Source organism: Indicator indicator, chromosome 3 (genome assembly GCF_027791375.1).
Source record: "Indicator indicator isolate 239-I01 chromosome 3, UM_Iind_1.1, whole genome shotgun sequence".
NCBI classification, from domain to species: Eukaryota; Metazoa; Chordata; class Aves; order Piciformes; family Indicatoridae; genus Indicator; species Indicator indicator.
The window spans coordinates 10,715,249-10,742,758 of record NC_072012.1 but is presented as its reverse complement, the minus strand read 5'-3'; the positions used below and the strand labels follow the sequence as shown (position 1 = coordinate 10,742,758).

Below are 27,510 nucleotides of genomic sequence, written 5' to 3'. Positions count from 1 at the left end.
CAGTGCTTCATCATCCTCACAGTGAAGAATTTCTTCCTTATACCTAATCTAAATCTCTTTCAGACTGAAGCTATCACCCCTCCTCTGATCATTGATGAATGATGAAGAATCCCTCTCCAGCTTTCCCATAGGCACCCTTTAAATATTGGAAGGCCACTATAAGGTCTCCCTGGAACAGATTCTTCTTAGAATCTGTTTTGCAGCTTCCTCTCAAGTCACAGAAGCATGTGTGTGCCCCTGGTGTGCTCTGACCCGGTGAGTGTGCTTTGCAGTGGTGGCTGGTGTGGCTTCAAACCTACCAACCTGCTCCTGAACAACTTATTTCCTGTGAGGCTGATGAAGCACTGGACCAGGCTGCCCTGAGAGGCTGTGGAGTCTCCTTCTCTGGAGAGATTCCAAACCCTCCCAGACATGGGGTAACCTGCTGTGGGTGCCCCTGCTTTAGCAGGGGGGTAGGACTGGATGATCTCCAGAGGTCTTTTCCAACCCCTACCATTCTGTGATGGACTCATGCAGCTAAAGAGACAGCAGGCTCCCAGAAGGAGCAGAAGCCACCACCCTGCTGTCCAGGGTGTGTGGTGAGGGAAAATAGGGCGATGCTCCTGCAATCTTCCTGCCCAGCTGTTTAGGAGCTGCGGATTAGGCCTGTCACATGAGCTGCTTTACAGCAAAGCCAAGCTGTCTTCATGAGCTGAGAAGGTCACTGGGAGACAGGGGCCTCCAGGGACACACTCACTGCCCTCTGCTGTGATTTACTTCCCAGAAGGATGCCAGGCTGCAAGAAAAGCATTCCCCACCGGTCAGAGGGCAACGAGAAATGGTTTTACCTTCAAGCCCTCTGCCCAGATCTTGTTAGGACTCCTCCAGTGAAAGGGGAGGAGAGGAGGGATGTCCCTGGAGGTTGGTCTCATGGTGACCATGACACCCCAAAAACACAGCCTGCAAACACTGCAGGTTTTCCAGGCTGCAGTCAAGGTGCTAGAAGGTTCAGAGTCCTTACAGTGACAAATCTACCTTCTCTTCCTCTCATAGGTGAGGGCATCCCACCAACCTTTCAGATGAGGCCACCCAAGTATCACCAGCCAAGGGATGCCAAGGTGGAACTGCACCTCATAGAATCACAGAATGTTAGGGGTTGGAAGGAACCTCTGGAGACCATCTAGTCCAACCCACCTGCCAAAGCAGGATCACCTAGGGCAGGTCGTACAGAAAAGCATCCAGGTGGGTTTTGGAAGTCTCCAGGTTCTCACACAACCTGCTGACACCTCAAAGTAGAAATGAATCAACCCTATAGCAAGAAATACTGTCTTCTTCAAACCCAACATCTAACCACCAAACATCAGGGCCAAGGATGAGGAATGAGTCCAGTTCTGGGCTTTCCAGTTCAAGAGACAAGGAACTCCTGAAGAAAGTTTAGTGGAGGCTCCAAAGATGCTAAGGGGCCTCAAGCACCTCTGTAAGGAGGAAAGGCTGAAGGACCTGGGGCTGTTGAGGCTGGAGAAGGGCAGCCTGAGAGGGGATCTGAGCAATGCTCAGCACTGAGCAGGGGCAAGAGGATGGGGCCAGACTCTTGTCAGTGGTGCTGAGTGACAGGACAAGGGGCAATAGGCACGAACTGGAACCCAGAGGAGCAGCTTGTTGCCTTTCAGGGTGTTGAAGCCCTGGAGCAGGCTGCCTAGAGAGGTTGTGAAGTCTCCTCTGGAGAGATTCCAAACCCACCTGTTCATTGTGATCCTGGGCAACCTGCTTTATCAGGGGGGTTATTAGACTGGATGATCTCCATAGATCCTTTTCAACACCATTATGCTGTGACTCTGGGATTCTGTGAGTTTCATCTAGCAAAACAGAAGTCTTGAAGGTCCAGTACAGCCACTCAGGAAAATGAATTAAAGCCTGTCATCTTCATCATTCTGCCACAGGCAGGTCTGGTGGACAAGAAAACCATTTCTGCAAGCAAGATCACTCAGTGGTTGCAGGACAGGGCTCTTTAGTATGCCCCAGAGGCACAAGACAGATGGGCTTCTGCTTTTAGGCTTTAAAGCCAGTCCCTGCCATGGAGCTCCAATGGAGAGGATAAATCCAGCCAGAGAATGATCTTCTGGACATGCTCAGAAAAAAAGCAACAGAGGAACTCGAAGAGGACAGATCCTGCTTAGAGAGCAGCTGAGGCTTTCAAAGAAGGGCAGAGCACTTTGCAAGGCAAAGAAAACACAAAAAGCTCCTTGCAGCAGGATGGAGATGTCTACTCTAGCAAGTGGGAATTCCAAAGTCCAAAGCAGAGCATGGAGAGAGAGAGGCTGTGCTGAAGGCAGAAAAACTCCACAGGGAAGGATCTTTGGTTTTCCACACCAGGCCATGAGCTTTGTCAATAGAGAGACAGACAAACCACGTCTCCATTCATTGAAGAGCTGTGCTTGGGGAAGACCCAGCTTGTAGCTTAGCTTCCAGGGTATTTCTCCTTCCAGTGGGGTGCCCAGCAGGGGGAGGGTGGTGGGAGGGGAGGCAGAGAGAGTTCACAAAACCCTTCTCATCTCCTCAGATGCCTCACAGAGTAACAACAGCTTGCTGGGATTTCAGCCAGCTTCCCATTTGGATCAGATTGCACCCTACGCCCACTGACAGCCATTAAGAGCCTGGAGCTCGCAAAACTGCCCTGGGGGGGTCAGACCAGGCTCCATCCATTCACAAACCAGTAACATTTTCCACAGCTCTCCAGTATACAACGGGAAAGGCTGGCCCGATCCAGCCCAACTCAGAAGGGAAGGCAAGAACTGTGTCCTGCTGTCATGAAACAGCAGATTGCAGCTCAGTTCTGCTGTGACACAGGGGTGTGGGGGGATTAGAGAGCCCTTCTCCATCTGCCCAGCAGCACAGGCTGCGCTTCCAGTTCCCCCAAGCCCCGGTGTGGTGGAAGGGGTTGAAGTGGCACAGCACAGGTAGAAAACCAGCAAGGACATCTCCAGCTTTGTCTGTGGTCACAGCATTTGTCCATTGTTAGTTAGATTGTAGAATCACAGAATTGTTTTGGCTGGAAAAGACCTCTAAAGATCATCGAGTCCAACCATCGACCCAACACCACCACAGCTGTTAAACCATGCCCAAAGTGCCATGTCCACATGTTTCTTCTACACCTCCAGGGATGAGGGGGAACTACTTCTCTAAGCAGGAGACCAGACACCTTGCAAGCTAAAATCTGCACTGGAGATCATGGAATCATAGAATCCTGGAACCGTTGAGGCTGGAAGACACCTCTGAGATCATCAAGTCCAACCACTCGCCTAGAGGTCACAATCTCACCACTGCTGCTAAGTCACTACCATTATACCACATCCCTCAGCAACACATACAGCACTTATAAAATGCCTCCAGGGATGGTGACTCCACCACCTCGCTGGGCAGCCTGGGCCAGGGCTTCAGAATCCTTTCTGTGAAAAAATTGTTCCTCATGTCCAGCCTGAACCTTCTTTAGCACAACTTGAGGTCATTTCCTCTTGCCCTGTCACTTGTTCCTTGGGAGAAGAGATCAACCCCCACCTGGCTCCCAGCTCCTTTCAGGGAGTTGTAGAGAGCCAGAAGGTCTCCCCTCAGCCTCTTTTTCTCCAGGATGCACAACCCCAGGTCCCTGCACTGCTCCTCACAAGACTTATTCTCTAGACCCTTCTGCAGCTTTGTTGCCCTTCTCTGGGCACACTCCAGCCCCTCAATGTCCTTCTTGGAGTGAGGGGCCCAAAACTGACCCCAGGATTTGAGGTGTGGCTTCACCAGTGTATAGGGCCACGATCCCTGCCCTGGTCCTGCTGTCCACACTATTGCTGATCCAAGCCAGGATGCTGGTGGCTTTCTTGGCCACCTGGGCACACAGTGGCTCATCTTCAGCCTGCACATTATGGGCAGAATCCATCAGACATGAACTTCATCCTGGGAACACCGAGAAAGAGCAGCAAAACAGAAACTGGTTTTCATCTCAGCTTGGTCTACCATCCACCCAGTTCAACACTCAAGGCTTTGAATGCTCAGAGCCACAGCTGAGCTCTGCCAGCGTAGATGTGTCCAGCAGAAGCTGCACAAAGCTGCCTTCCCCAGCCTGATCTTGTCTGTGATTCTTTCAGAAGTGCCCCCACCCTAGCTGCAAAGTTGGCAGGAGCCCCTTGAAGAAGCTCTACTGGTACAGCTCTGCCAACCTGATTTGAGTGAGAGCAGGTGTGGATGAGGAGGTCTAGAAAAATGACTCATCATCATCTGTGATGGATCAGGATAGTGGGGCAGGACTTAGGCAGCTCCAGAGAGCTGGTTTCCTGACTCTACCTGGTCCCTTTTCTTTAGGCCAAGAGCTACAAATAAACCAGCACCATGCTGAAGATGTCAGGAGAGCATCTCCCTACCCCAGCTTGGGGCCAAAACACCACTAATGAGGCAGTGGCCCTAAAGATACCTGCTTGGATATGGACAACACAAGTATCTCCATCCCTTCCCATCACGGAATCAGTGGTAAGCAAGGAAATGTTTGACCATGCAGTTCTGAGTTTCAGAGATGTTTAGGAAGCCATGCTGAGGAACACTGTCATTCCTTCCACAGAACCATGCAGCCATTTTGGTTGGAAGAGACCTTTAAGATCATCAAATCCAACCATTCACCCAGCACAGCCAAGTATTCACTCTCATCCTTTTGAGACAAAAGCCTGCCAAAGGAGTAAGAAACCCAACTCTTGCAGTCACTCCAAAAACACTGCTGTGACCAAGAAAAAAAACCACTCTGGTTGAGGTCCAAAGTCCTCAAATATCTAAATCTTGCAGACAGTGTGCATATAAAGTAGGGAGATAACCCCCCCCCAATACTATCAACAAACCTCCCACCTCACCCTCAAAGTCCTACACACTCCATCATGCCTTACAGATTTAGTTACACTGAGGGTGGTGAGACCCTGTCCCAGGTTGCCCAGATAGGTGGTGGAAGCCCCATCCCTGGAACCATTCCAGGTGAGGTTGTTTGGGGCTCTGAGCAACCTGCTCTAGTCGCTGATGTCCCTGCTGACTGCAGTGTGGGGGTGGACTAGATGACCATGAAAGGTTCCTTCCAACCCAAACCATTCCATGACTGCACTCCATAAAGGTGACCAGGCCTCTTCCTTCTCCTGCTCAGTGTTCATCCTGGCTGAGTAGACACAGAGCTGTGCAGAGCTGCCCATTCTCATCACCTTATGCAGACATCAGGCAGAATGCACCTTCTCCATGAACAAAGGTGCTCTGAAGCTGCTGAGGGACCTGCAGCCTGTCTGTGAAGAGGAAAGGCTGAGAGCCCTGGGGCTGGTGAGCCTGGAGAAGAGCAGCCTGAGAGGGGATCTGAGCAATGCTCAGCAAGAGCTGAAGGGTGGGGGGAGGGGATGTGGCCAGACTCTTGTCAGTGGTGCCCAGTGACAGGACAAGGGACAACAGGCACCAGCTGGAACCCAAGAGGTTTTACTTGAACACAAGGAGAAAATTCTTAGCTTTGAGGGTATTTGAGCCCTGCAGCAGGCTGCCCAGAGAGGTTGTGGAATCTCCTCTGGAGAGATTCCAACCCCACCTGGCCATTGTGATCCTGGGCAACCTGCTGTGGGTGCCCCTGCTTTATGGGTTGGACTGAATGGTCCAAAGCAACAGCCCTATGCAATGAGAATATAGGGTCACTGCTGCAGGAGGAGAGAAGCAGAAATCACACCATGAAGTAAGGCCCCTGTTGAAATACATCACCTGTAAGGAAAGCTATGGAAGAAACCAATCCTGCCTGCTTCCACAAACCCAGGTTCAACCCCAGCACAAGCCCATGCTGCCTCTTGGCCTGGGCTTGGTAGGAACAGCACCTCCTGCACCCAACATGCTCATGTTTCCACCCTTCCATGCAGGCAGCAATTATGTGTCTTTGCCTTCTCAGCCCTGAGGATCTCAGACCTTCTTTAAAAATCTCTCTCCCTTTCTTAGATTCTACCTGCCTCCGTGAAAGTGAGCCTTGATGGAACAAAGAGAAGAAAAGAAGAAAGTTTTCTTCCTGACTGTGGATGCCCGTGTAGAACAACTAGGTTGCCTCAAACATGAAGCTTTCCAACACAACCATTCTGAAGACAGATGGATGAACACATCAGCAGACCTGAATTTTCCAAGAGAATGTCAAGATGGGCAGAAAGAACTTCAGCTTTCTGTTATGATCTCCAAGATGGGAACTGCTTCAGGGAGCAGGACCAGGAGTGCTTTAAACTAGAAATTAATGGATAAAGAAGAAACCCTGCCCAGCCTGAGGTTGATACCAATCCTGCTTCCTCTTCCAGCCCAGAACAAAAGGGAACATATTGCAACTGTGCTGGGAGAGGAGGGCTGCTGCCTATTTCTTTAAATGTAATGTTAATGCCTTGTAATCAGCTTTAATTTTTAAACAGACCCAGCCCTCCTGTCCATTTCCCCTAATTCAGGACACGTGGAAGGTAAATGGCCTGTGCTTAAACCGGGACAGCATCAGTGGTGACAGCTGGAGAGCCTGTAAGTCTCAACTGCCTGATAAGAGGAATGGATGTCAAAACTCACCAGGGGAGGGGAAACAGGGAGGGCAAGGGAGGTGCTGGAGATGCCGTAAGGTCAGTGAGAAGCTGGGAGGTAAGGGCAGGCAGGGCAAGGCTCATTTACTGGATGGAAACTCACTGAAACCAAATGGACTCAAAGAAAAAGCTTCTGGAGGGATTCCAAACCTGCCTGGACATTTTGATCCTGGGCAATCTGCTCTGGGTGACCCTGCTTTAGCAGGGAGGTTGGACTGGGTGATCTCCAGAGGGCCCTTCCAACCTCTGGGATTCTGTGAAACGCTACAAGTGATGAAACAATGAAGGACTTGGCAGTGACTCCCTACCTCTCATGAAGTTGGCTTCCCTTTTAGGGTTTTGCTATCACAAACAGGCTAAGGAGAAAAGGCCAAGGGCTTTTAGGGAGCAGCAACAGATCAAATCAGGAACTGAGAAACTCCTGGTATCTCCCCAGGATCTTGTCTTCCCTTGTTGTGACCTCAAAGGCCTGTTTCAGAGTTAAAAAGCAGCCTGTAGACTTCATGCAAGAACTGGACACAGAATAGGAGCACAAAACCATTCAGGGGATTCTTCTTGTGTTCCTCCAACACCACTGCCTCTGAACAGACCTTGGTGCACATCTTGAGTGCTCACCACATCTCTGGAGACATTCAAGGTCAGGCTTGATGGGACTCTGAGCAACCTGCTCCAATTGGACATGTCCCTGCTTACTGCAGGGGATTTGGACTAGCTGACCTTTAAAGGTCCCTTCCAACCCAAACCATTCTGTGATTCCATGAAAATGACAGAGCCCATGAGTCTCTCTATCCCAAAGCCCAAACCACACTCAGAAACAACCATTCTGCTTCTCCTTGAAGGGTCTTAGAAGGTCACTCAGCAAGCCAAGGCAAGCCCTAAAACCAGCAGCACTCAGGTACTGTGGTATCCACCTCCAGCTCTACTCAACCCAAATTGTCACAGAATCACATAATCATAGAATGGAAGGGACCTGCAGAGACAGTCTGGCCCAAACACCCTGCTACAGCAGGGTCACCTAGATCAGGTTGCACAGGAACATGCCCAGGTGAGCTTAGTATCTCTCCAGACAAGGAGACTCCACAACCTCTCTGGGCAGCCTGCTCCAGGGCTCCACCACCCTCAAAGGAAAGGATTTTTTCCTTACGTTTAGGTAGAACCTCCTGGTTCCCATTTGGTTGGTGCCCATTGCCCCTTGTCCTGCCGCTGGGCACCACTTGACAAAGAGTGTGGCCAGATCCTCCTGTCCCCCACCCTTTCGGTCTCCCTGAGCACTGAGCAGATCCCCTCTCAGGCTGCTCTTCTGCAGGCTCAACAAACAGCCCCAGGTGTATGCTGGCTCGCGTGAAGCCAGCTCCACGTAACCCCAAGCGCACGTTGGCGATGGCAGCGCCTGGTGAGGTTGGACCAAAGGGACAATCTGGTCACATCAGCGTGGCAGGAGCCGGACTTGCCTGAGGCACTATTTTTAGTGGCAGCTGGTGGGCAGACAAATCCTGCTCGGCAGCGGCAGCCGCCGCGTCACCGGCCCCGAGATGTCACAGCAAAGCCGCGCAGCGCCTGTGCCAGCCCCGGCCTCAGGACAGCCTGAGCCGGCTGCACCGCCCCAGATTAGTGTCCAGGAGCAACGCAGGGCAGCAGTGAAACCCAGCAGGATCCAGCACCCAGCGTTTAAAGTGGTAGGGCAAGCTGGGCTGAAGCCTGGAATTCAGTGGTCTCTGCAGGTCCCTTCCAACCCCTAACGTTTTGTGATTCTGTGAATTGATTGGGTTGGAGGAGACCTCTAAGAGTGCTGAGTCCAACCCTTAACCCAGCACTGCCAGGTCACCACTAAACCATGGCCCTCAGCACCACATCTATGTTGCTTGGAAATTCCTCCAGGGATGGGGACTCCACCACTGCCCTGGGCAGCCTGAGCCAGAAGAAACTGTTCGTCATGTCCAACCTAAACTTCCCTGGGGCAACTTGAGGCCATTTCCTCTTGTCCTGTCACTTGTTCCTTAGGAGAAGAAACCAACCCCACCTGGCTCTGGCCTCCTTGCAGGGAGTTGGAGAGCACTGGAACATCTCTCCTCAGCCTCCTTTTCTCCAGAATGCACAATCCCAGATCCCTCAGCTGCTCCTCACAAGAGCTGTTCTCCAGACTCTTCACCAGTTTTGTTGCCCTTCTCTGGACCCACTCTAGCACAACGCCCTACTTGGAGTGAGGGGCCCAAAACTGAACCCAGGATTTGAGGTGTGACCTCACCAGTGCCCAGGCTGGGAGACAATCCCTCCCTGCCCTGTACCTGATGGCCACACTTCCTGATCCAAGCCAGGATGCTGGTGGCCTTCTTGGCCACTGGCTCATCTTCAGCTGCTGTCAACCAGCTCCCCCTAGGTCCTTTTCTGCTGGGCAGTTTTCAGCCACTCTGCCACAGGCCTGGAGCATTCTTGGGGTTACTGTGACACAGCATGTGCAGGACACAGCACTTGATCTTGTTGAACCTCATCCCACTGGCCATGACCCATTGGTCCAGCCTGGCCAGATCCTTCTGTAGAGCCTCCTTACCCCAAGCAGATCAACAGTCCTGCCTAGCTTGGAGTTTCTTCATCACCTACACTGGGGCTTCCCTGGACAGCCAGATGCTGCTGTGGCAAGGGTGCAGACTCAGAGAAGGTTGAGCTGCAGTTGACCACACTCTCTTTGCAGGGCACACATAGGAACTGCATGTACTTGACACAGAAGAAGCTCCTTGAACTGAGCTCATGTCAACTTTTCTCTCAGAGAGCATCACAGCCTCGATGTTGACAGCAATTCATTCCTGTGCAGTCATTTGTCCTCTAGGAGACACCTCTCCCTGTTCCTGGACCCAGGAACTCACACTCATCCTCTTCAGCTCTCCTTGCTGGCTGCCACCGGCCTCTTTCCTCTCCTGTCATCTGAAACACATCTGCAAAAATGATTTTCCTCACTTCTCCTCCAGACTGGGATGAAATCATACCTGTTTCAGGGCAATGCTTCAATAATAAAATCTGTTCCCTCTGGGAAGACCCTACAAAAAGCTCGACTCTTTCCTTCCTGTCCTCCTGGGCGCAAGCAAGCTCATCTGCACTTTGCCAAGTTGCTAGCGACTCATCTCGGTTCATCTTCCCTAAAAAGGAGATCCAACAGGAAAAAAAATGTCTTTTAAAGATCGATATTTGCAGCAGATCAGCCTCCAAACCTCCCCCCCTACCTCTTTTTTTTTTGCTTCCCCCCTCATGTAGACAAGCCACCAGTTACCAGCACATCAACACCTCCCTGTCCCGAGGCATCCAAAGGCAAGAACAGTTCCCTAAAGCTGGGTTTTCCTGATGGACCTCCCTCTGCTTTCCCTCTCTCTAGATGTGCACAGCTCAGAGAACAAGATCTCACCTCCTGGACGTGCTTACAACCATAAACAGCTTCCACAGAGCTGGATGGGACTGGCAACCTCCAGGCCTGGCGATCTCCCCAGTGCCAGGGGAGGGTTTCCCATCTGCGCAGCTGAGGGTGGAGACAGGTTTCCACCTGGCACCTGGTTGATTTTGTGGTGGAAGCTGGGCAGCTTCACCCCTTGCTGAAGGTTTTTCAGCCTTTAAACCATATCTGACATGGAAGTTGGCAACTGGGACAGCTACTCCCAACCTGGCTACTTTTGGTTGTGTGGACAATTGGGTTTGAGGTTTTTGATGACTGAGGGGATGGACAATCATGGAACAGCTGGGGTTGGAATGGACTTTAAAGATCATCTAGTTCCAGTCCCCCTGCCACAGGCACCTTTCCTTAGGCCCTTGTCCCACTTCCACTAGCCCAGGTTGCTCAAGGCATTATCCATCCCGGCCTTGAACACCTCCAGGAAGGGAGCATCCACAACCTCCCTGGGCAACCTGTTCCAGTGTCTCACCACCCTCACTGTAAATAATTTCTTCCTAATATCCAGGCTAAGTCTACCCTCTTCCAGCTTCAATCTTGTCCTATCACAAGGGCAAGACCCACGGTAGGCTCCTCTTAGTGCCCACCTTTACAGCTACTGAACCACTAGCAGGGACATCATAGCTTCCAGAAGCACAGGGAGGAGAACATCAACAAAAATGTGCAGCAGCTGGCACATGTGAGAACCAAGGTGCACAAGTGAGGACCCACTGGTATCTGCTTGTGCCTAGCTCAGGTCTGTTCAGTCAGTTCCCTGGTCACAGCTTGATTTCACATCTTCTACTGTCACTTCTCCTCTTACAAACTCCAGCTCTTACCACCATGGTCTCTTTCCATGCACTAATTTTGAACTTCAGATGGGGCTTTGAGCACCCATCCCCTCTCACCTTCCAAATGGCCCTTCAGACTGTCACACACTGCACAAAACTGCCATAACCAACCCAGCTGGGGGAAGGAGGGCTGGACAGCAGCCCTGTGGAGAAAGACTTGCAGGTGCTGGTGGGTGAAAATCTGGAGATGAGCCAGCACCATGTGCTCACACAGCCCAAAGCCAACCTGTCCTGGACTTATTCCCAGCAGTGTGGGCAGCAGGGGAAGGGAGGGGATTCTGTCCCTCTGCTGTGCCCTGCTGAGATCCCACTTGCAGTGCTAGGGCCAGCTCTGGAGTCCTCAGCAAAGCAAAGACATGGACTTGTTGGAGCAGGGCCAGAGGAGGCCATAGCAATGATGGGAGGGCTGGAAGCCCTTTGCTGTGAGGCCAGGCTGAAGAGAGTTGTGGTTGTTCAGCCTGGAGAGGAGAAGGCTCCAGGGAGACCTTCTGGTGGCCATCTACAAAAAAAGATGGGGACAATCTTTTTATCAGGAGCTGCTGTTACAGGACAAGGAGGGGGGATGGTTTGAAACTGAAAGAGGGAGACAGACTGGTGAGAAGGAAAAATTTTTCTTCCACTGAGGGTGGTGAGACCCTGTCCCAGGCTGCCCAGAGAGGTAGTAGATGTCCCATCCCTGAAACCATTCCAGATCAGGTTGTTTGGGGCTTTGAGCAACCTGCTCGAGTTTCAGATGTCCCTGCTGACTGCAGGGGAGTTGGACTAGATGACCATGAAAGCTCCTTTCCAACCTAAGCCACTCTGTGATACGATGAACCTCAGCCTTGTGATGACACCAAGGCCGTTACCCCAACCTTCCTTGTGCAGAGAGCCTGCCCTGTCCTTCACAGGCAGCAGCACACTGCTACAGCCCTGCTGAGGCAGAAGCTTCATCAATATTTCAAGATGAAGCCAGGAAGCTCCCAGCCCAAGCAGCTTTCAAAGCCCTGATCAGATCAATGTCAAACAAAAGGCTGCAGTATGAGGATGCTCCAGTGAGAGAGGCCCAGGCTGCAGGCTGGCACTGTCACCTCCTCCCTCCCGATGCTGATCAGGTTTCTCTCCCCTGGCCTCAGCACACTGCGATGGCTCCAGCACCAGCTCAACACGGAGCTGCCCAAAGCAGCCCCACAGTGGCAGAATTCCCTCTGACAGGAGCATCTGCAGTTCCCAGCCAAATGAAATTGGTGTTTGCTCCAACCCCTTTTTGCTTGCTTTGAATATGACTTTGCTTTAATGCCAGCCACTTAAGAACAAAACCATCTGAGCCTCAAAACCATGGGGGTCAGCAGTTCCAAGCATCCCAAGGCAAAGCAGATGCTCCAGAGTGGTAAGAAAACCATAATGCACTTAGCTTAGTTTGACACTGCATGGGAGCAGGAGATCTTATTTCCCTCAGCTAGAAAATGTAACCAATCACCAGATTATCCACAGCACGTTCCTGGACTCAGCTCCCTGCAAGACCAAATCCAGCCCTGGTTTCCAAGATATCCATAACACACAGACGTTGCCTCTTTTTAGCAGTCTTGGGGCTCTTGGATCATTTAATTATTATTCAGATGCCAGAGAAATTTGTTAAATTGCGGTCTCTGTTTTCGTATCAATAAGAAGAGGATACTTTATGCCTCTTCCAGGGAAAGCAGCATGGGAAAGGGATTGGAATCCCTCAAAAAGGACCTGCAGAAGCATAAGAGAATTCCTCTGCCCTAGTGAGACCACGTCTGAAGGCTGTGGATGTCCCCTGCCTGGAGGTGTTCAAGGCCAGGTTGGATAAGGCCTTGAGCAACCTGGTGTAATGGAAGGTGTCCCTGCCCATGGCAGGGGGCTGGAACTAGATGATCTTTGAGGTCCCTTCCAACCCAAACCATTCTATGAGTCTATTGCATCCAGTTCTGGCCTCCCTGGTTCAAGAAGGATAGAGATATACTGGAGGGTGTCCAATGGAGGCTATGAGGATGATGGAGGGACTGGAACATCTGTCTGATGAGGAAAGGCTGAAAGACCTGGAGATGTTTAGTCTGGAGAAGACTGAGGGGTGATCTTGCTAACATTTGCAAGTATCTGAAGCGTGGGTGTCAAGAAGGGGCCAGGCTCTCTTCAGTGGCATCCTGTGGTAGGACAGGGAGCAATGGATACAAACTGGAACACAGGAGGCTCCACCTCAACATCAGGAAATCTTTTTTACTCAAAGGGTGCTGGAGTCCTGGAGCAGGCTGCCCAGAGAAGTTGTGGAGTCCCCTTCTCTAGAGACTTTCAAGACCTATCTGGATGTCTTCCTGTGTATCCTGCCCTAGGATAGCAGGGGGGTTGGACTTCATGATCTCCAGAGGCCTCTTTGAACCCCTCTTATTCTATGATTCCTAGAAAGAAGTGTTTAATGGAAACATCAGCACATTAAACCCTTGGAATATCAAGCAGAGGAAATTTGCTGGTTAAAGCTATCATGGCTCTGGCTCATTTCCCCCCTCTCCTTCCTGCACCAAATTGCTCCCCATTTCAGCTCCTCCCTATGGAAGGAGCAGCATGTCCCCAGTGAGCAGTGGTGTCCAGGAAGATACCCACACTCACAGCCTGCTGTATGAACATGAGCCAATGTGTGCTCAGGTGGCCAAGAACACCACCAGCATCTTGGCCTGGACCAGCAAGAGTGTGGCAGGATGAAGGGTGCAAGGACCAAGGCAGGGTGAAGGGTCTGGGGAACAGGTCTTGTGAGGAGCAGCTGAGGAAACTGGGGTTGCTAAGCTGGGACAAAAGGAGGCTGAGGGGAGACCTGGCTCTCTACAACTCCCTGAAAGGAGGCTGGAGCCAGGTGGGGGTTGGTCTCTTCTCCCAGGGAACAAGTGACAAGACAAGAGGAAATGGCCTGAATTTGTGCAAGGGAAGGTTTAGCTTTGGTATTAGGAAAAATTTCTTTCCTGCAAGAGTGGTCAGGCATTGGAACAGGCTGGAGTCACCATCCCTGGAGGTGCTCAAGAAACGTGTGGACATGGCAGAACGGGACACAGTTTAATGGCCATGGTGGTGTTAAGCTGAAGGTTGGTCTTAATGATCTTAAAGGTCTTTTCCAACCAAAACAATTCCACAATTCTATGATAAATCCTCCAGCAGAGCTGCAAGGCTGAAAACCCATCCATCTGCTCTCCATCCCCAGACAGTGGGAATGGATACCACCATCTCCTCCATCCCTGAGGGAGATATATTAGCTGGTTACGTAATCAAACTAGCAGCGTGGCGCTTCCAAGGGCCGCCAAAGCCCTTCCCCTTAATACCACCGGAGATTAGAGCAGATCGAAGAAGAGTGGAAACCAGGAGAGGGGCTGGGGGGTGAGGGAAATGCTGCAGCCTCTCTCCTCTTAATGCACTTTAAATCCCAGCTGATTTCCAACTCTGCCCCTGAAAAAAAAAAAAAAAAAGGGAAAAAAAAAAAAGGGAACACGAAAAAACCCCCAACAAACCCCAACCCCCAAAGCTCAGCATGCATTAAATTCATATTAATGTAGGGTGAGTGAGGTTGAGTGACTCAGGAAGGGTGTGGAGGAGGAGAGCATCCAAAGGAATCCAGACCATGGAAGCAGACCAAAAGGAGTCAGGGGGTGCAGAGCTGCTAAAGGACACTCACATGCTTTTACAAATCTGATTAGTTGCTGGTTTTGAGCATCCAAGGGCAGATCCTTCCATAACCATCCATCACTTGTCCCCCACTGTGGAGTACGACACAACCCTACTCTTCCCTCTCGGTATCAGATGTGTTCCCAGCTCCCAGAACAGGGATTTCACTTCATCTCTGCTCCCTCTTCAGGCTGGTTGACTCCACAGCAAGACACACCAAGTTGCACAGCCCAAGTTAAAAAAAAAAAAAAAAAAAAAAAAATCACTCTTCCCTCCACTGCCCCATTTTTGCTGCAGACACGTTCCAAACTGAGTGTGTTCCCCACGAGATGAGGATTTTGATGGACACCAAACCTGAGGTCTCTCACCTCACCAGATTTCTGCTTTACAAGCTAAGCAACAAGGCAGGAAGTCATCACTCTGCGACCCAACTGGTTCATAGATTCATACAATGGTTTGGGTTGAAAGGGACCTTAAAGATCATCTAGTTCCAAGTCCCCTGCCATGGGCAGGGATACCTTCCACTAGAGCAGGTTGCTCAAGGCTCCACCCAACCTGGCTTTGAACACTGCCAGGGAGGGGACATCCACGAACTCCCTGTGTAACCTGAATACAAAGTTTCCCTTGAATGATTAGAATTCAAAAAGTCTCATCCTCAGGAAAATGTTTCTTTATGGCTTATCATAGAATGGCTTAGGTTGGAAGGGACCTCAGAGATCATCTACTCCAACCCCCTCTGCCTTGGGCAGGGACACCTCTCAACTAGACTTGGTTGCTCCAAGACTTATCCAACTTGGCCTTGAACACCTCCAGGGACAGGGCATCCACACCCTCCCTGGGCAGCTTATTCCAGAGTCTTACCACCCTTGTACTGAAGAACTTCTTTTTAAGATCCAGTCTAAACTTGCTCTCCCCCAGCTTCAGACCACTCCCTTTTGTCCTACTGCTAGACACCCTTATGAAAGTCCCACTCCAGCCTTCCCTTCAGGTATTGTAGGGAAGCTGTAAGGTCCCCCTAGAGTCTTCTCCAGATTTCACCATTTTACATCATTTTTGAGCTTATTTTGACACATTAAATCAAAATAACCACTGAGTTTCACCTCCAAACTGGGAAAGCATGGTAAGAACATCACCCAGAAATCCAGCACAACTAGAGGAAGTAGATGAGCACCAACTACACAAGTTCGTATGTTCCAGTATAGCTACCTGAACCAGTTTATATGAACTTACTGGTTTATTCACTATCAGTTTAGTTGGAATAACTGCAAAAGCCACCAGATCTGGCCAAATAAACGTCCAGATTGTAGGTGAGAAATGCTGCAGAGAACCCCTAAAACTGAGAGTTTGACTGCGGTGGCAGCATGGAAGAAAAAGCAGGAGGCAAACAAGCCTACATCAATTGCCAAGAGGTGGCTGGAAGGTGCCACCCAAACAGGAAGGTGACAGCTGCAGAGGAGCAGCCACCAAGCAGATGAAGAGTTGTAAGGAAAGAAGGAAATGGGCAGGTGAGGAAACATTGGTCGCACTCTGCCACTTCACAGCCAAGCAGTTTGGAGATGAGCTTATTGAGGAGATGAGTTTATTGTGGTTGTATTAGTTGACCAGGTCTGGTCCTCCTTGTGCAGGTAAAGAGGGGAGGAGTTTTCTACCCTTAAAATAAAGACTAAGTAGCAAGCTGGCAGAAGGAGGAGAAGAGCAGAGCCACCAGCACTATGACAAGAGGCTACGGTTTTGTTCTGAGCTCTGAAGTCACAACCTACTTAAAGACCACCTGCAGTGAGCCACAACTATTTTAAGGAGCAAAAAATTCACATTTCAAGTAAAAGAGAGGCAGAATCTCTAGCAAAGAGCAAAACCAAACCTTACCATTGGCATCTTGAACTCCAGTAAGCGCTCCTACTGCTGCTGCAGTTTCACCAGATAGGACAATTTGTCCTCCACCTTGCAGAGTGGCTTCGGCAAGAGTGGCTACTGCATGGGCAGCTGCTTCACTGTGGGCACAGGAGAGGAGAAAGAAGAGTTAAGAAGATCAAAAAACACCATTCCAGTGGTATCCATTATAACCAGCATGCCAGGAGAACAAATTCAGAATGGAGGGATTCTTACTGGGCCCAGATGAAGTTATCCAAAGAAGAAAAGCTACAGTGGAGGAGATACATGGGAAGAAGCTGGTTCTGGCTTTGCTCAGCTTGAAGGCCTCCTGTCAGAACATGCCTGCCCTTTTAGAATCATAGAATGGTTTGGGTTGGAAGGGACCTTACAGATCATCTAGTTCCAACTCCCCTGCCATAGGTAGGGACACCTTTCAGTAGATCAGGTTGCTCAAGGCCTCATCCCACCTCCCCTTGAACACCTCCATCCACAGGGGGCATCCACAACCTCCCTGGGCAACCTGTTCCAGTGTCTCACCACCCTCTTACCTTTCCATCTTTTGCCTAGGACTTTCCCAACAGCTTTTGGACAACCAAAGTAAGTTTCTGGTACAAAAATCATTCTGTGGGGACTGCCCCATTCCACGTCTCTACAGATTTTAGAGCTCTGCCCTTCATTACTGATTCCACAAATTCACCTTGCATTGAAACAAGCCCCAGAGGGTTACCATTCCCAGGATCACACCAACAGCTCCGTATTTAGCCAAGATGGAGAATTTCTCCCCAGTGAAGTGGCTTAATAATTCTTTTTAATGAGTGATCAGTAGCTTAGCTCAGTATTCCTGCATTTCTTCACACAAATGAGGTCAGACCGAAGACCCTTCTCATGAAGCAAGCCTGCTGTGAGAACAGCCACTGTCAGCTATTCAGAATCACAGAATTGTTTGGATTGGAAGAGACAATTAAGACCATCAAGTCCAACCATTAACCCAGCACTGCCAGGTGACTATTGAACCATGTCCCTCAACACCACATCTACATGGCTTTGAAATCCCTCCAAGGCTGGGGATTCTACCACTGCCCTGGGCAGCCTGTTCCAGGGCTTGCCAACCCTCAAGGGGAAGAAATTGTTCCTCATGTCCAACCTAAACCTCCCACGGGGCATCTTGAGGCCATTTCTTCTCATCGTGTCACTTGCTACTTGGTAGAGACCAACTCCCACCCGGCTGCAGCCTCTTTCAAGGAGTTGTAGTGAGCCAGGTCTCCCCTCAGCCTTCTTTTCTACAGCCTCACGACCCCAGTTCCCTCAGCCACTCCTCATAAGACCTGTTCTCCAGACTTCATTGTACTCTGGGTATGCTCCAGCCCCTCAACATCCTTCTTGGGCTGAGGGGCCCAAAACTGAACTCAGGATTCGAGGTGTAGCCTCACCAGTGCCCAGTCCAGAGGCACAATCCCTGCCCTGGTCCTGCTGGCCACACCTTTGCTGATGCCTTCTTTAGGAAGGAGTGTGTCTGACCCTCCCCTTCCTACATCCTCTCAGCTTCCAATGGTCGGCAGCATATTGATCTCCTCCATCAGAGGCTGCAGCTGGACCATCAGGTTTGATTTCTCTATTCCCCTTCGGAACCCATTTAGACTTTCTGCTTCCACAACACCCTGTAGCAACAAATTCCACATTTCATTAGATGCCGTCTGAAGAAAAACGGCATTGGGGTACTCCAAAAAGTACCACCCAGGTCTAGCTGGGCAGCCCTGAAGTCTGGTAATTGTGAGAAACAAAAATTAAGACTTGCCTTTTCCTTTTCCTCATGATTTTAGAGTAAAAAAAAAAAAACAAACCAACAACAACACCCAAACAGTAGCCTCTCTTCCAAGATCACAGAACAGTTTGAGTTGGAAGGGACCTTGAAAGGTCATCTCATCCAACCCCCCTGCAGTCAGCAGGGACATCTGCAACTACAGCAGGTTGCTCACAGCCCCAGACAACTTGATCTGGAATGGCTCCAGGGATGAGGCATCTAGCACCTCTCTGGACAACCTGGGACAGGCTCTTACCACCCTTGGTGGAAAAAAAAAAAAAAAAAAATCTTTTCCTTCTCTCAAGTCCAAATCTCCATCTTTTAGTTCAAACCATTACCTCCTCTCCTGTCACAACAGGCCCTGATCCAGTCTGTCCACAGCTTTCTTCTCATTACCTTTAAGTCCTGAAAGGCCACCAGAAGGTGTCTCTGGAGCCTTCTCCTCTCCAGGCTGAACAACCACAACTCTCTCAGCCTGGCCTCACAGCAGAGGGTTTCCAGCCCTCCCATCATTGCTGTGGCCTCCTCCGGCCCTGCTCAAACAAGTCCATGTCTCTGCTGTGCTGAGGACTCCAGAGCTGGTCCCAGCACTGCAGGTGGGGTCTCAGCAGGGCATAGCAGAGGGGCAGAATTCCCTCCCTCCACCTGCTGCCCACGCTGCTGGGGATCAGCCCAGGATGCATGAAGATGAAGAGCACTTAATGTGCAAGGACTCTTAATGGCTTTGGATCACTTCTGTGCTTTCCAGACTTTTCCTACCCTAAGACACCTCTTTAAAGAGGTGACCATTTCTCACACCATTCAAGATGCAGACACACCTGAGTTAGTTCAAGGGCCTGTTTCTGACTTCTTGTCCTGTTCCTTTTCCTGTCTGCTCAGGAGTGATGAAATATTCCTGAGAATCTCTTGTGCCTACAAGAAAGCTGCAGAGAAACCTTTTAAAAGGACTTGTTGTGATAGGGCAAGGTGCAATGGCTTTGAGCTGGAAGAGGGAAGATTGAAACTGGAGATTAGGAAGAAATTCTTTACAGTGAGGGTGGTGAGACACTGGAACAGGTTGCCCTTGGAGGCTGTGGATGCCCCCTCCCTGGAGGTGCACAAAGCCAGGTTGGATGAGGCCTTAGGCAACCTGCTGTAGTGGAAGGTGCCCCTGTTCATGGCGGGGGGGGTTGGAACTGGATGATCTTCAAGGTCCCTCCCAACCCAAACTGTTCTGTCATTCTATGATAGTCTCCTGAATGGTAACTGGAACCACAAAGCTCCACATTGGATATATATACAGGAGAGGTGTCTTTGTATGGGTGTCACTTGGCATTTATTGAGTCATATTTTGATTTGCACACTCAAGAGTGCTGTGAGCATCCTTCTGCAGCTGTCCTGATCCCTTCAGATCTTCTGGATGACTGGTGACCTACTGCTGGCAACCCACTGACGTTTCTGGTGACCTACTGCTAGCCACAAAATTATTCCAAAACCACCTCCTTCTTCCAGCTGAATCTCTCTGGAGATATTTAAAAGACATGTAGACAGGATGCCTAAGGACATGGTTTAGCAGTAGACTTGGTAGTGTTAGGTTAAAGGTTGGACTTGACTTTAAAGGTCTTGTCCAGCCTACAGGATTCTCTAAGATTCCTACCAAATCTCACCTTAATGAACTCAAAAATAGGTATTTTCTTCAGCTGGCCCTAGGATGTTCTTCATGCTTATTCTCTGGTAGACCAATTGAGTCAAATGTTTTCCAAGAACTTCCAAGTCATTCTTTCTGTTTCCCTATTTCCTGCTCAGGTGCTGAACGTTTTCCAGTTGTATCCACTCAGGGTGTATTTTCCTTCAAGGTTGGACTAGATGATCTTGAAGGTTTCTTCCAACCAAAGATATTCTGTGATTCTATGAATTATAGACTGGTTTGAGTCGGAAGGGACCTTAAAGTTCATCTAGTTCTGACCCCCTGCCATGGGCAGGGACACCTTCCACTAGATCAAATTGCTCAAGGCCTTGTCCAACATCTCCAGAGATGGAGTATCCCTGGGCAACCTGTTCCAGTGTCTCACCAGTATTCACTTCTCAACAGCCCCTCCATATCTCAGAGCAGATCTTAGTGAACTAGAGTATCTCCTCCTTCTGCTTTTTAACTCCCTTTGGCTCATCTCTTCTGAACTTACAGCTACATGAAAGCAACTACACTGCAGGAAGGCCAACTCCACCCCAGCAAACCTGGGTTGAGCACACAATTACTGGTGTGACCCTGCTTCCCAGACCTCACCCAGCACTTAGCTGAATCCACTTTCAAGGGCAGCTGAGCATTTTAATGACCTGTTACGGTTCCATCCCCGAAAATAACAAGAAGCTGCAGCTTAAAAAGCTTTTCCCAGTTACAGCGTGCTCCACAGACATTAATTAGCTCAAATCAATCAATTAATTACCCACCTCCACTTGGTCCTCTTTTACTAGAAGGCCTAGCATTTCCCATCCTCAAACCTGAGAGGCTGCATCACCCATGATGTTCTGCTGTTGGCAGAGGTACTGCTCTGTGCAGGGCTGCAAAAGGCTCTGAGCTCTGTCAGCAGCCATTGGAAGGAGATTCAGAGATCAGAGTCACAGAATGGTTTTGCTTGGAGAACACCTTTAAGATCATCCAGTCCAGCACTGTCTAACTCTACCAAGCCTGGTGCTAAACCATGTCCCCAAGCACCACGTCTCTGCATCTTCTAAACACTTCCAGCAATGGGGATTCAAGCACTTCCCTGGGAAGCCTGTTCCTGTGGTTGAGAACCTTTTTAGTGAAGAAGTTTCTTCCAACCTAAACCTCCCCTGGTGCAACTTGAGGCCATTTTTTCTTGTTGTTCTATCACTGTTACTAGGAAGAAAAGACCAACCCACACCTGGCTCCAACCTCCTCTAGTTTCTCCTCATGTTCAGATGGAGCCTCCTGGATTCCACTTTGTGCACACTGCCCCTTGTCCTGTCACTGGGCACCACTGAAGAGAGTCTGGTCCCATCTTTGTGCTCCCCATCCTTTAGCTCTTGCTGAGCATTGAGTAGATCTCCTCTCAAGCTGCTCTTCTCCAGGCTCAACAGCCCCAGGGCCTTTACTCCTCACAGAGATGTTCCAGGCCCCTCAGCATCTCTGGAGCCTCCACTGGACTCTCTCCAGTAGTTTCTTGTCTCTCTTGCACTGGGGAGCCCAGAACTGGACCCAGGACTCCAGCTGTGCCCTCACCAGGGCAAAACTCTGAACATCAGCAGTGTGGACTTGGCATTGTCCCAACCCATGGCTGCTCAGTCAACAGCCTCAACACCAGAATCATGATATGGATGAGGAAAATATTTTGTCTACACCTGAGCAGAGTGAAACCTCCTGTGCTGCTGGGGCTGTGTTTCCTACACTTCTGCTCTCTGAGGGTGCAGCTGGGGTGTGCTGCAGCCATTTCAGAACAGCAGGGAACGTTTAAGCAACTCACCAGAGGTGGGTAAGGATGCTGCTGCCTGCTGCATGGCCTTGTAGAGAACCACACTGCAGAGCTTGGTAACCTGAGTACAACAAAAAATCTAACAGAGTTCAATCCAAGTTCAGTTTTGGGCCACTCCAAAAAGGACACTGAGGTGCTGGAATGGATCCAGAGAAGGGCAAAGCTGGTGAAGGGTCCTCTTGTGAGGAGCAGCTGAAGGATCTGGGATTGTGCATCCTAGAGAACATAAGGCTGAGGGAGCCAGGTGGGGTTGGGCTCCTCTCCTAAGGCACAAGTGACAGGACGAGAAGTAATGGCCTCAAGCTGCCCCAGGGGAGGTATAGGTTGGACATGAGGAACAACAACTTCTGGCTCAGGCTGCCCAGGTCAGTGGTGGAGTCCTCATCCCTGGAGGAATTTTGACGCAATGTAGATGTGGTGCTGAGGGGCATGGTTTAGTGGTGACTTGGCAGTGCTGGGTTAGGGGTTGGGCTCAGTGATCTTGAATTCTTTTCCAACCTTAATGATTCTCTGATCATTAATAATAGTGAAGGAGAACCAGACCAGCACACTTATAAAGTGCTCTTAACACATCATGAGTCTTAGAATCACAGAATCCTGGGAAATTGTTGAGGTTGGAAGGCACCTTAGAGATCATCAAGTCAAACTGCTCGCCTAGAGCTCACAATCCCACCAGTACTGCTAAGCCACTACCACTAAACCACATCCCTCAGCAGCACAGCCACATATCTTTTAAAACCTTTCAGGGACAGGGGCTCCACCACCTCCTGTTTCAGGGCTTGACAACCCTTTCAGTGAAAAAATTCATCCTATTGTCCAAACTCAGCCTCTCCTGGTGCAACTTGAGGCCCTTTCCTCTTGTCCTGTCATGTGCTGCACATGAGAAGAGACCAGTCCCCACCTCACCCCAACCTCCTTTCAGGGGGTTGTAAAGGCTGAGGAGGTCTCCCCTCAGCCTCCTCTTCCAAAGCCTGAACAACCTCAGTTCCCTCAGCTGTTCTTCTCAAGGCCCTTCACCAGGTTGGTTGCTTTTCTAAAGTTCTAAAGCTCAGTTCTGTCAGATTTCTTCTGTGGTTGAAGTGGACATCAGGAACTATCCTGCAGACACCTGGACATGGGTTGACACAGGAATTTGCTACGGGAAAGCCTCTGCTGGGTCTGTAGGCAGCAGTCTTTGCACCATTAAGAGTGAAAACCTAGAAGGAAATGCTTCAAAAGCCTTCACATCTCTCAGCCATACCTGTTGAGTGCCATGGTAACAGTTGCTCCTTGTTGCATCTCCTGAGATGCTGCCACTGCTGCTTCTGCTAACGATGCCACTGCCTGCGTGGCCTCTGATGCCTGTGTCGTCTGGATAGTCATCTCACCTCCTTGTAGCGTTGCCCAGTTCTGCTCCACCTGTGGGGAGAAACAAAAAGGGAGGTCCTAGGATTGGCTGTCAGCCCATGGATGAACAATTACTTCCTCAAACGAAAGAGCCACAGAGTTTCAAGAGGCCTTTGCAGAAGACCTGTACACACTCTGACTTCGAGAGACAGGAGGGAAAAGGGATGAAGCCTGAGATCCACCTGAAAAGGTTGCTGCGCTCTGCAATCCTCTGCCAGCCACGAGTGGGTTTCTCTAGTCAGCCCACGGTTTCAGTTGCTGTTCTCCAGGTCAAAGAGTTTCTTCATGGAAGGTGCACTCCACAAACAACTGCAAAGCTCCTCAACCTCCCACAAACACCTCTTGTCCAGCCATGTCCACAACAAAACAGGCCAGTGCCAATTGTTGCTGTGCTCGGATCACTGCCTGCCAGCCTGGCCAGCTTATTAAAAGCAGCTGCATTTCTAAAGGTGCTAAAGGATCTAAAGGTGCTAAAGGTTCTAAAGGATCATGTCCCCCAGAAGACATGGGTTGTGCTGGTCTCACTGCACCCATCCATTGTCTTTGGGGAACAGTCCACTCAGGACTTCTCTGTACAGCACTTGTGAGCTTGGATGGGTTTGAGCCAACTGGAGTTTCCTTATTACGTAACACTTAATAAAAGAAGATAGCAGAGGGCAAGTGCTGTGTTCATTTATTTCAGCTACCTTCAACTCCCTTATTTCAGACCTTTCACTGAATCACAGAAACATTCAGGTTGTAAAAGACCCTCAGGACCATCAAGTCCAACCAATAACCTACTCTACAAGGTTCACCCTTAAATCATATCCCCAAGCACTACATCCAAACTACCTTTAAACACATGCAGGCTTGGTGACTCAACCACCTCCCTGGGCAGCATATTCCAATCCCTGACCACTCTTGTAGTGAAAAAATGTTTCCTAATGTCCAGTCTAAACCTACCCAGTCTCATTTTGAGGCTGTTCCCTCTTGTTCTATCACTAATTACATGTGAGAAGAGACCAGCACCAGTCTCTCAGCAACACACCCTCAAGGTAGTTGTCGACAGCAATGAGGTCTCCCCTCAGCCTCCTCTTTTTCCACACTAACCATCCCCAGCTCCTTCAGTTGCTCTTCAAAAGACTTATTCTCCAGGCCCTTCCCCAGCTTCCTTGCCCCCCTTGCTCCAGCACCTTCATATCTCTCTTGTATTGAGGTGCCCAAAACTAGACACAATAGTTGAGGTGTGGCCTCACCAGAGCTGAGTACAAAGGGACAATCATCTCCCTACTCCTGCTGGACACATTTCTAATCCAAGCCAGGACACCATTGGCTTTCTTGGCCACCTGGGCACACTGCTTGCTCATGTTCAGTTGCCCCTTGATTAGGACCCCCAGGTCCCTTTCTGCCAGACAGCTTTCCAGCCACATTTCCCCAAGCCTGTAGCATTGCTTGGGGTTGTTGTGACCCAAGTGCAGGACCTGGCATTTGGCCTTGTTGAAGCTCATCCCTTTAATGTTGGCCATGGATCCAATCTATCCAAGTCGCTCTTTAGAGCCTCCCTACCCTCGTGCAGATCAACACTCCCACCCAACTTGGTGTCATCTGCAAACTTACTGATGACACTCTGTGTCTTCATAAAGATCATCAATAAAGATGTTAAACAGAAGTGGTCCCAACACTGAGCCCTGAGGAACACCACTGGTGACTGGCTGACAGCTAGATTTAACACTTTGGGCCTGTCAGTCCAGCCAGTGCTTTATCCAGCAGAGCCTGTGCTCATCCAAGCCATGAGCAGCCAGTTTGTCCACGAGAATTCTGTGGGAAATGGTGTCAAAGGCTTTTTGGAAGTCTAGGTAGACAATATCCACAGCCTTTCCCTCATCCAGTAGTTGGGTCATCTTGTCATAGAAGGAGATCAGGTTGGTGAGGCAGGACCTGTCCTTCATAAACCCATGTTGACTGGGCCTGATCCCCTGGTTGTCCTCTATATGGCATGTAATGGTGCTTGAGATGATCTGCTCCATGACCTTCCCTGGTACTAAGGTCAGACTGATAGGTCTATAGTTTCCCAGAACCTCCTTTCTTCCTTTCTTATAGATGGATGTTACATTTGCTACCTTCCAGTCCTCTGGGACCTCTCCAGTTACCCAGGTAAAATAATGGAAAGTGGCTTGGTGAGCACATTTGCCAACTCCCTCAGCACCCTTGGGTGTAGCCCACCCAGCCCCATAGATTTGTGTGTGTCTAAGTGGCATAGCAGGTCACTGACCACTTCCTCATTTATTGTGATGACCTCATTCTGATTCCCCTCCCTGACTCCTAGTTCACGAGGCTGGGTGTCCAGGGAGCTGCTGGCTCCAGTGGTAAAGACTGAGACAAAGTAGGTATTGACCATCTCAGCCTTCTTCTCATCTTTAGTCATTATGTTTCCCTCTGCATCCAATAAAGGATGGAGATTCTCCCCAGTCTTCCTTCTGTTGTTAACAAATTTATAGAAACATTTTTTATTATCCTTAACAGCTGTAGCTAGGTTGAGCTGTAGCTGTGCTTTGGCTCTCCTAATTTTCTCCCTGCATAGCTTCACTACATCTTAATAGTCCTCATGAGAGACCTGACCCATCTTACAAAGGTCATAGACTCTCCAGCCAAAGGTTCCTATTCAGCCAGGCCAGATGCCTTCCCCACCAACTCATTTTTGGGCACACAGGGACAGCCTGCACCTGTGCCTTTAAGACTTCCCTCTTGAGGTATCTCCAGCCTTCCTAGACTCCTATATCCTTCAAGGTGGCCTCCCAAGGGACTTTATCAATCAGTCTCCTGACCAGGCCAAAGTTTGCCCTCCAGAAGTTCGAGGTGGCAGTTTTACTAACCCCTCTCCTCTCTGCAGGTAGTTTCCATATTATTTAAAGTTCACCCAGTTTCAGTTGCTAAGACACTGGAACCATCTCCCAAGAGAAGCAGTAGATTCCCCTACATTGGTCAGTTTAAAGATTCAGCTGGACAGGGTGCTGGGCCAACTACCCTATCACCTAGAAAGGTTGGACCAGACGATCCTTGGGGTCCCTTCCAACCTGGCATTCTATGATTTTCCATGTTTCTCCATTTGGGACTTCACAACCCACGAGATGAGCGCAGGGTCACAAAACCCACCAGGATGTCAACTAGCAATATGCAATGGACCAAAAACAACTTAAAGAAGTGAGAATGAAGGTCCATCAGCTGACAAATCCAAGATGAAGATCTTGCCCCCCATCCTCCCATTACTGTTTTCATCCCCATAAACCTGTCAGGCCACTCCCCAACTTGCTCAGACTCACAAATAAGAATGCCAAGGAAGGTGATGAAGAAAAGAGGCCTAAATTTGTTAAGATGGAGAAAAAAGTCCAGAGAAGCAGTTGGCACAAAGCTCCCCACAAAAGATCAAGTTGATTTGGCTTCTCTTGGGCAAGAAAGGGTTAGTCCCATCAAAGGATGGAGAAGGAGAGAGAACCTGTGTGCTCTCACTCACATCTGCTATCACACACTCCTCAGCAGGTGCCAGTGTGGTTTTCCAGTACTTGGGCACAAGCAAAGCTGGCTCTCGTCGCAGCTCTTTACCCATCCCCAGCCGTCTGACGTTCAAGGCCACTGCTTCATTTTCCTGTGCCCAGAGCTGACCCTGGGCGGAAGGATCCAAAGCAGGGAGGGAGCAGTGAGAGAGTGCATTGCCAACAGGAGAAAGGAAGGTAGAGTTTAGAGGAGGTTAACTTGGCTTTCGGGCTTTATTTAGGGAAAGAGGCAACCAAAGTTTGAGTGGCACCAGAAAGGAAGGAAGCTGCAGATGGTAGAGATCTTGAGAAAGTCAGATTGAGTCGATGGGACTTTGTTAGGCAAAATGAAGCAAGCTCCAACTGGGAAAGGCACCCTGCCCACCACCACACAGAGCAGGAACAGACAGTTTTACAAACACATGGCATACACTGGAGTGTGTGGTTTAGATATATCTGAAGGGTGGATGTCAAGAAGAAAGTGCAAGGCTCTTTTCAGTGGTGTCCTGTGATAGCACAAGGGGCAATGGATACAAACTGGAACACAGGAAGCTCCACCTCGACATAAGGAAAAACTTCCTTATTTTAAGGGTGCTGGAGCCCTGGAGCAGGCTGCCCAGAGAGGCTGTGGAGTCTCCTTCTCTGGAGACTTTCAAGAACTATCTGGATGCCTTCCTGTGTGACCTGCCCTAGGTGATCCTGCTTTGGCAGGGCAGGGTTGGACTTGGTGTCCTCTGAAGGTCCCTTCAAATCCCCACTGCTCTATAATTCTGTGATAAGGCAGGTCTCTGTTTGACCCATGGTGCTGCCAAGATGCCTAACCTCTTTCAGAGCAGGGATGGAGTAAGGCCTAGAAAAGAAGGGGGGACTGTCCAGGCTCTTCTCCACACTGCCACAAAGGTTGTGCTGCTGAGATCCTAGCCACCATCCCTAAACATGGACATGGTTTAATGGCCATGGCAGGGGTTTTAGGTTGAAGCTCTTTGCCAGCTCTC

General features: G+C 49.9%; 1 protein-coding gene across 2 annotated transcripts in view; it reads right to left on the bottom strand.

Moving 5' to 3' along the window:
* NRF1 (nuclear respiratory factor 1) overlaps positions 1-27,510 on the bottom strand; it is a 49,605-nt gene that overhangs the window by 3,062 nt on the left and 19,033 nt on the right. The window contains exons 8-10 of one of the 2 annotated variants that reach the window (XM_054399617.1): positions 22,861-23,018; positions 16,344-16,468; positions 9,548-9,697 (exon numbers count right to left, since the gene is read on the bottom strand). In XM_054399617.1, the coding sequence (XP_054255592.1) occupies positions 9,548-9,697; positions 16,344-16,468; positions 22,861-23,018 (433 nt within the window). The remainder of the gene's footprint in view (positions 1-9,547; positions 9,698-16,343; positions 16,469-22,860; positions 23,019-27,510) is intronic. The other variant, XM_054399618.1, reaches the window with a different exon arrangement.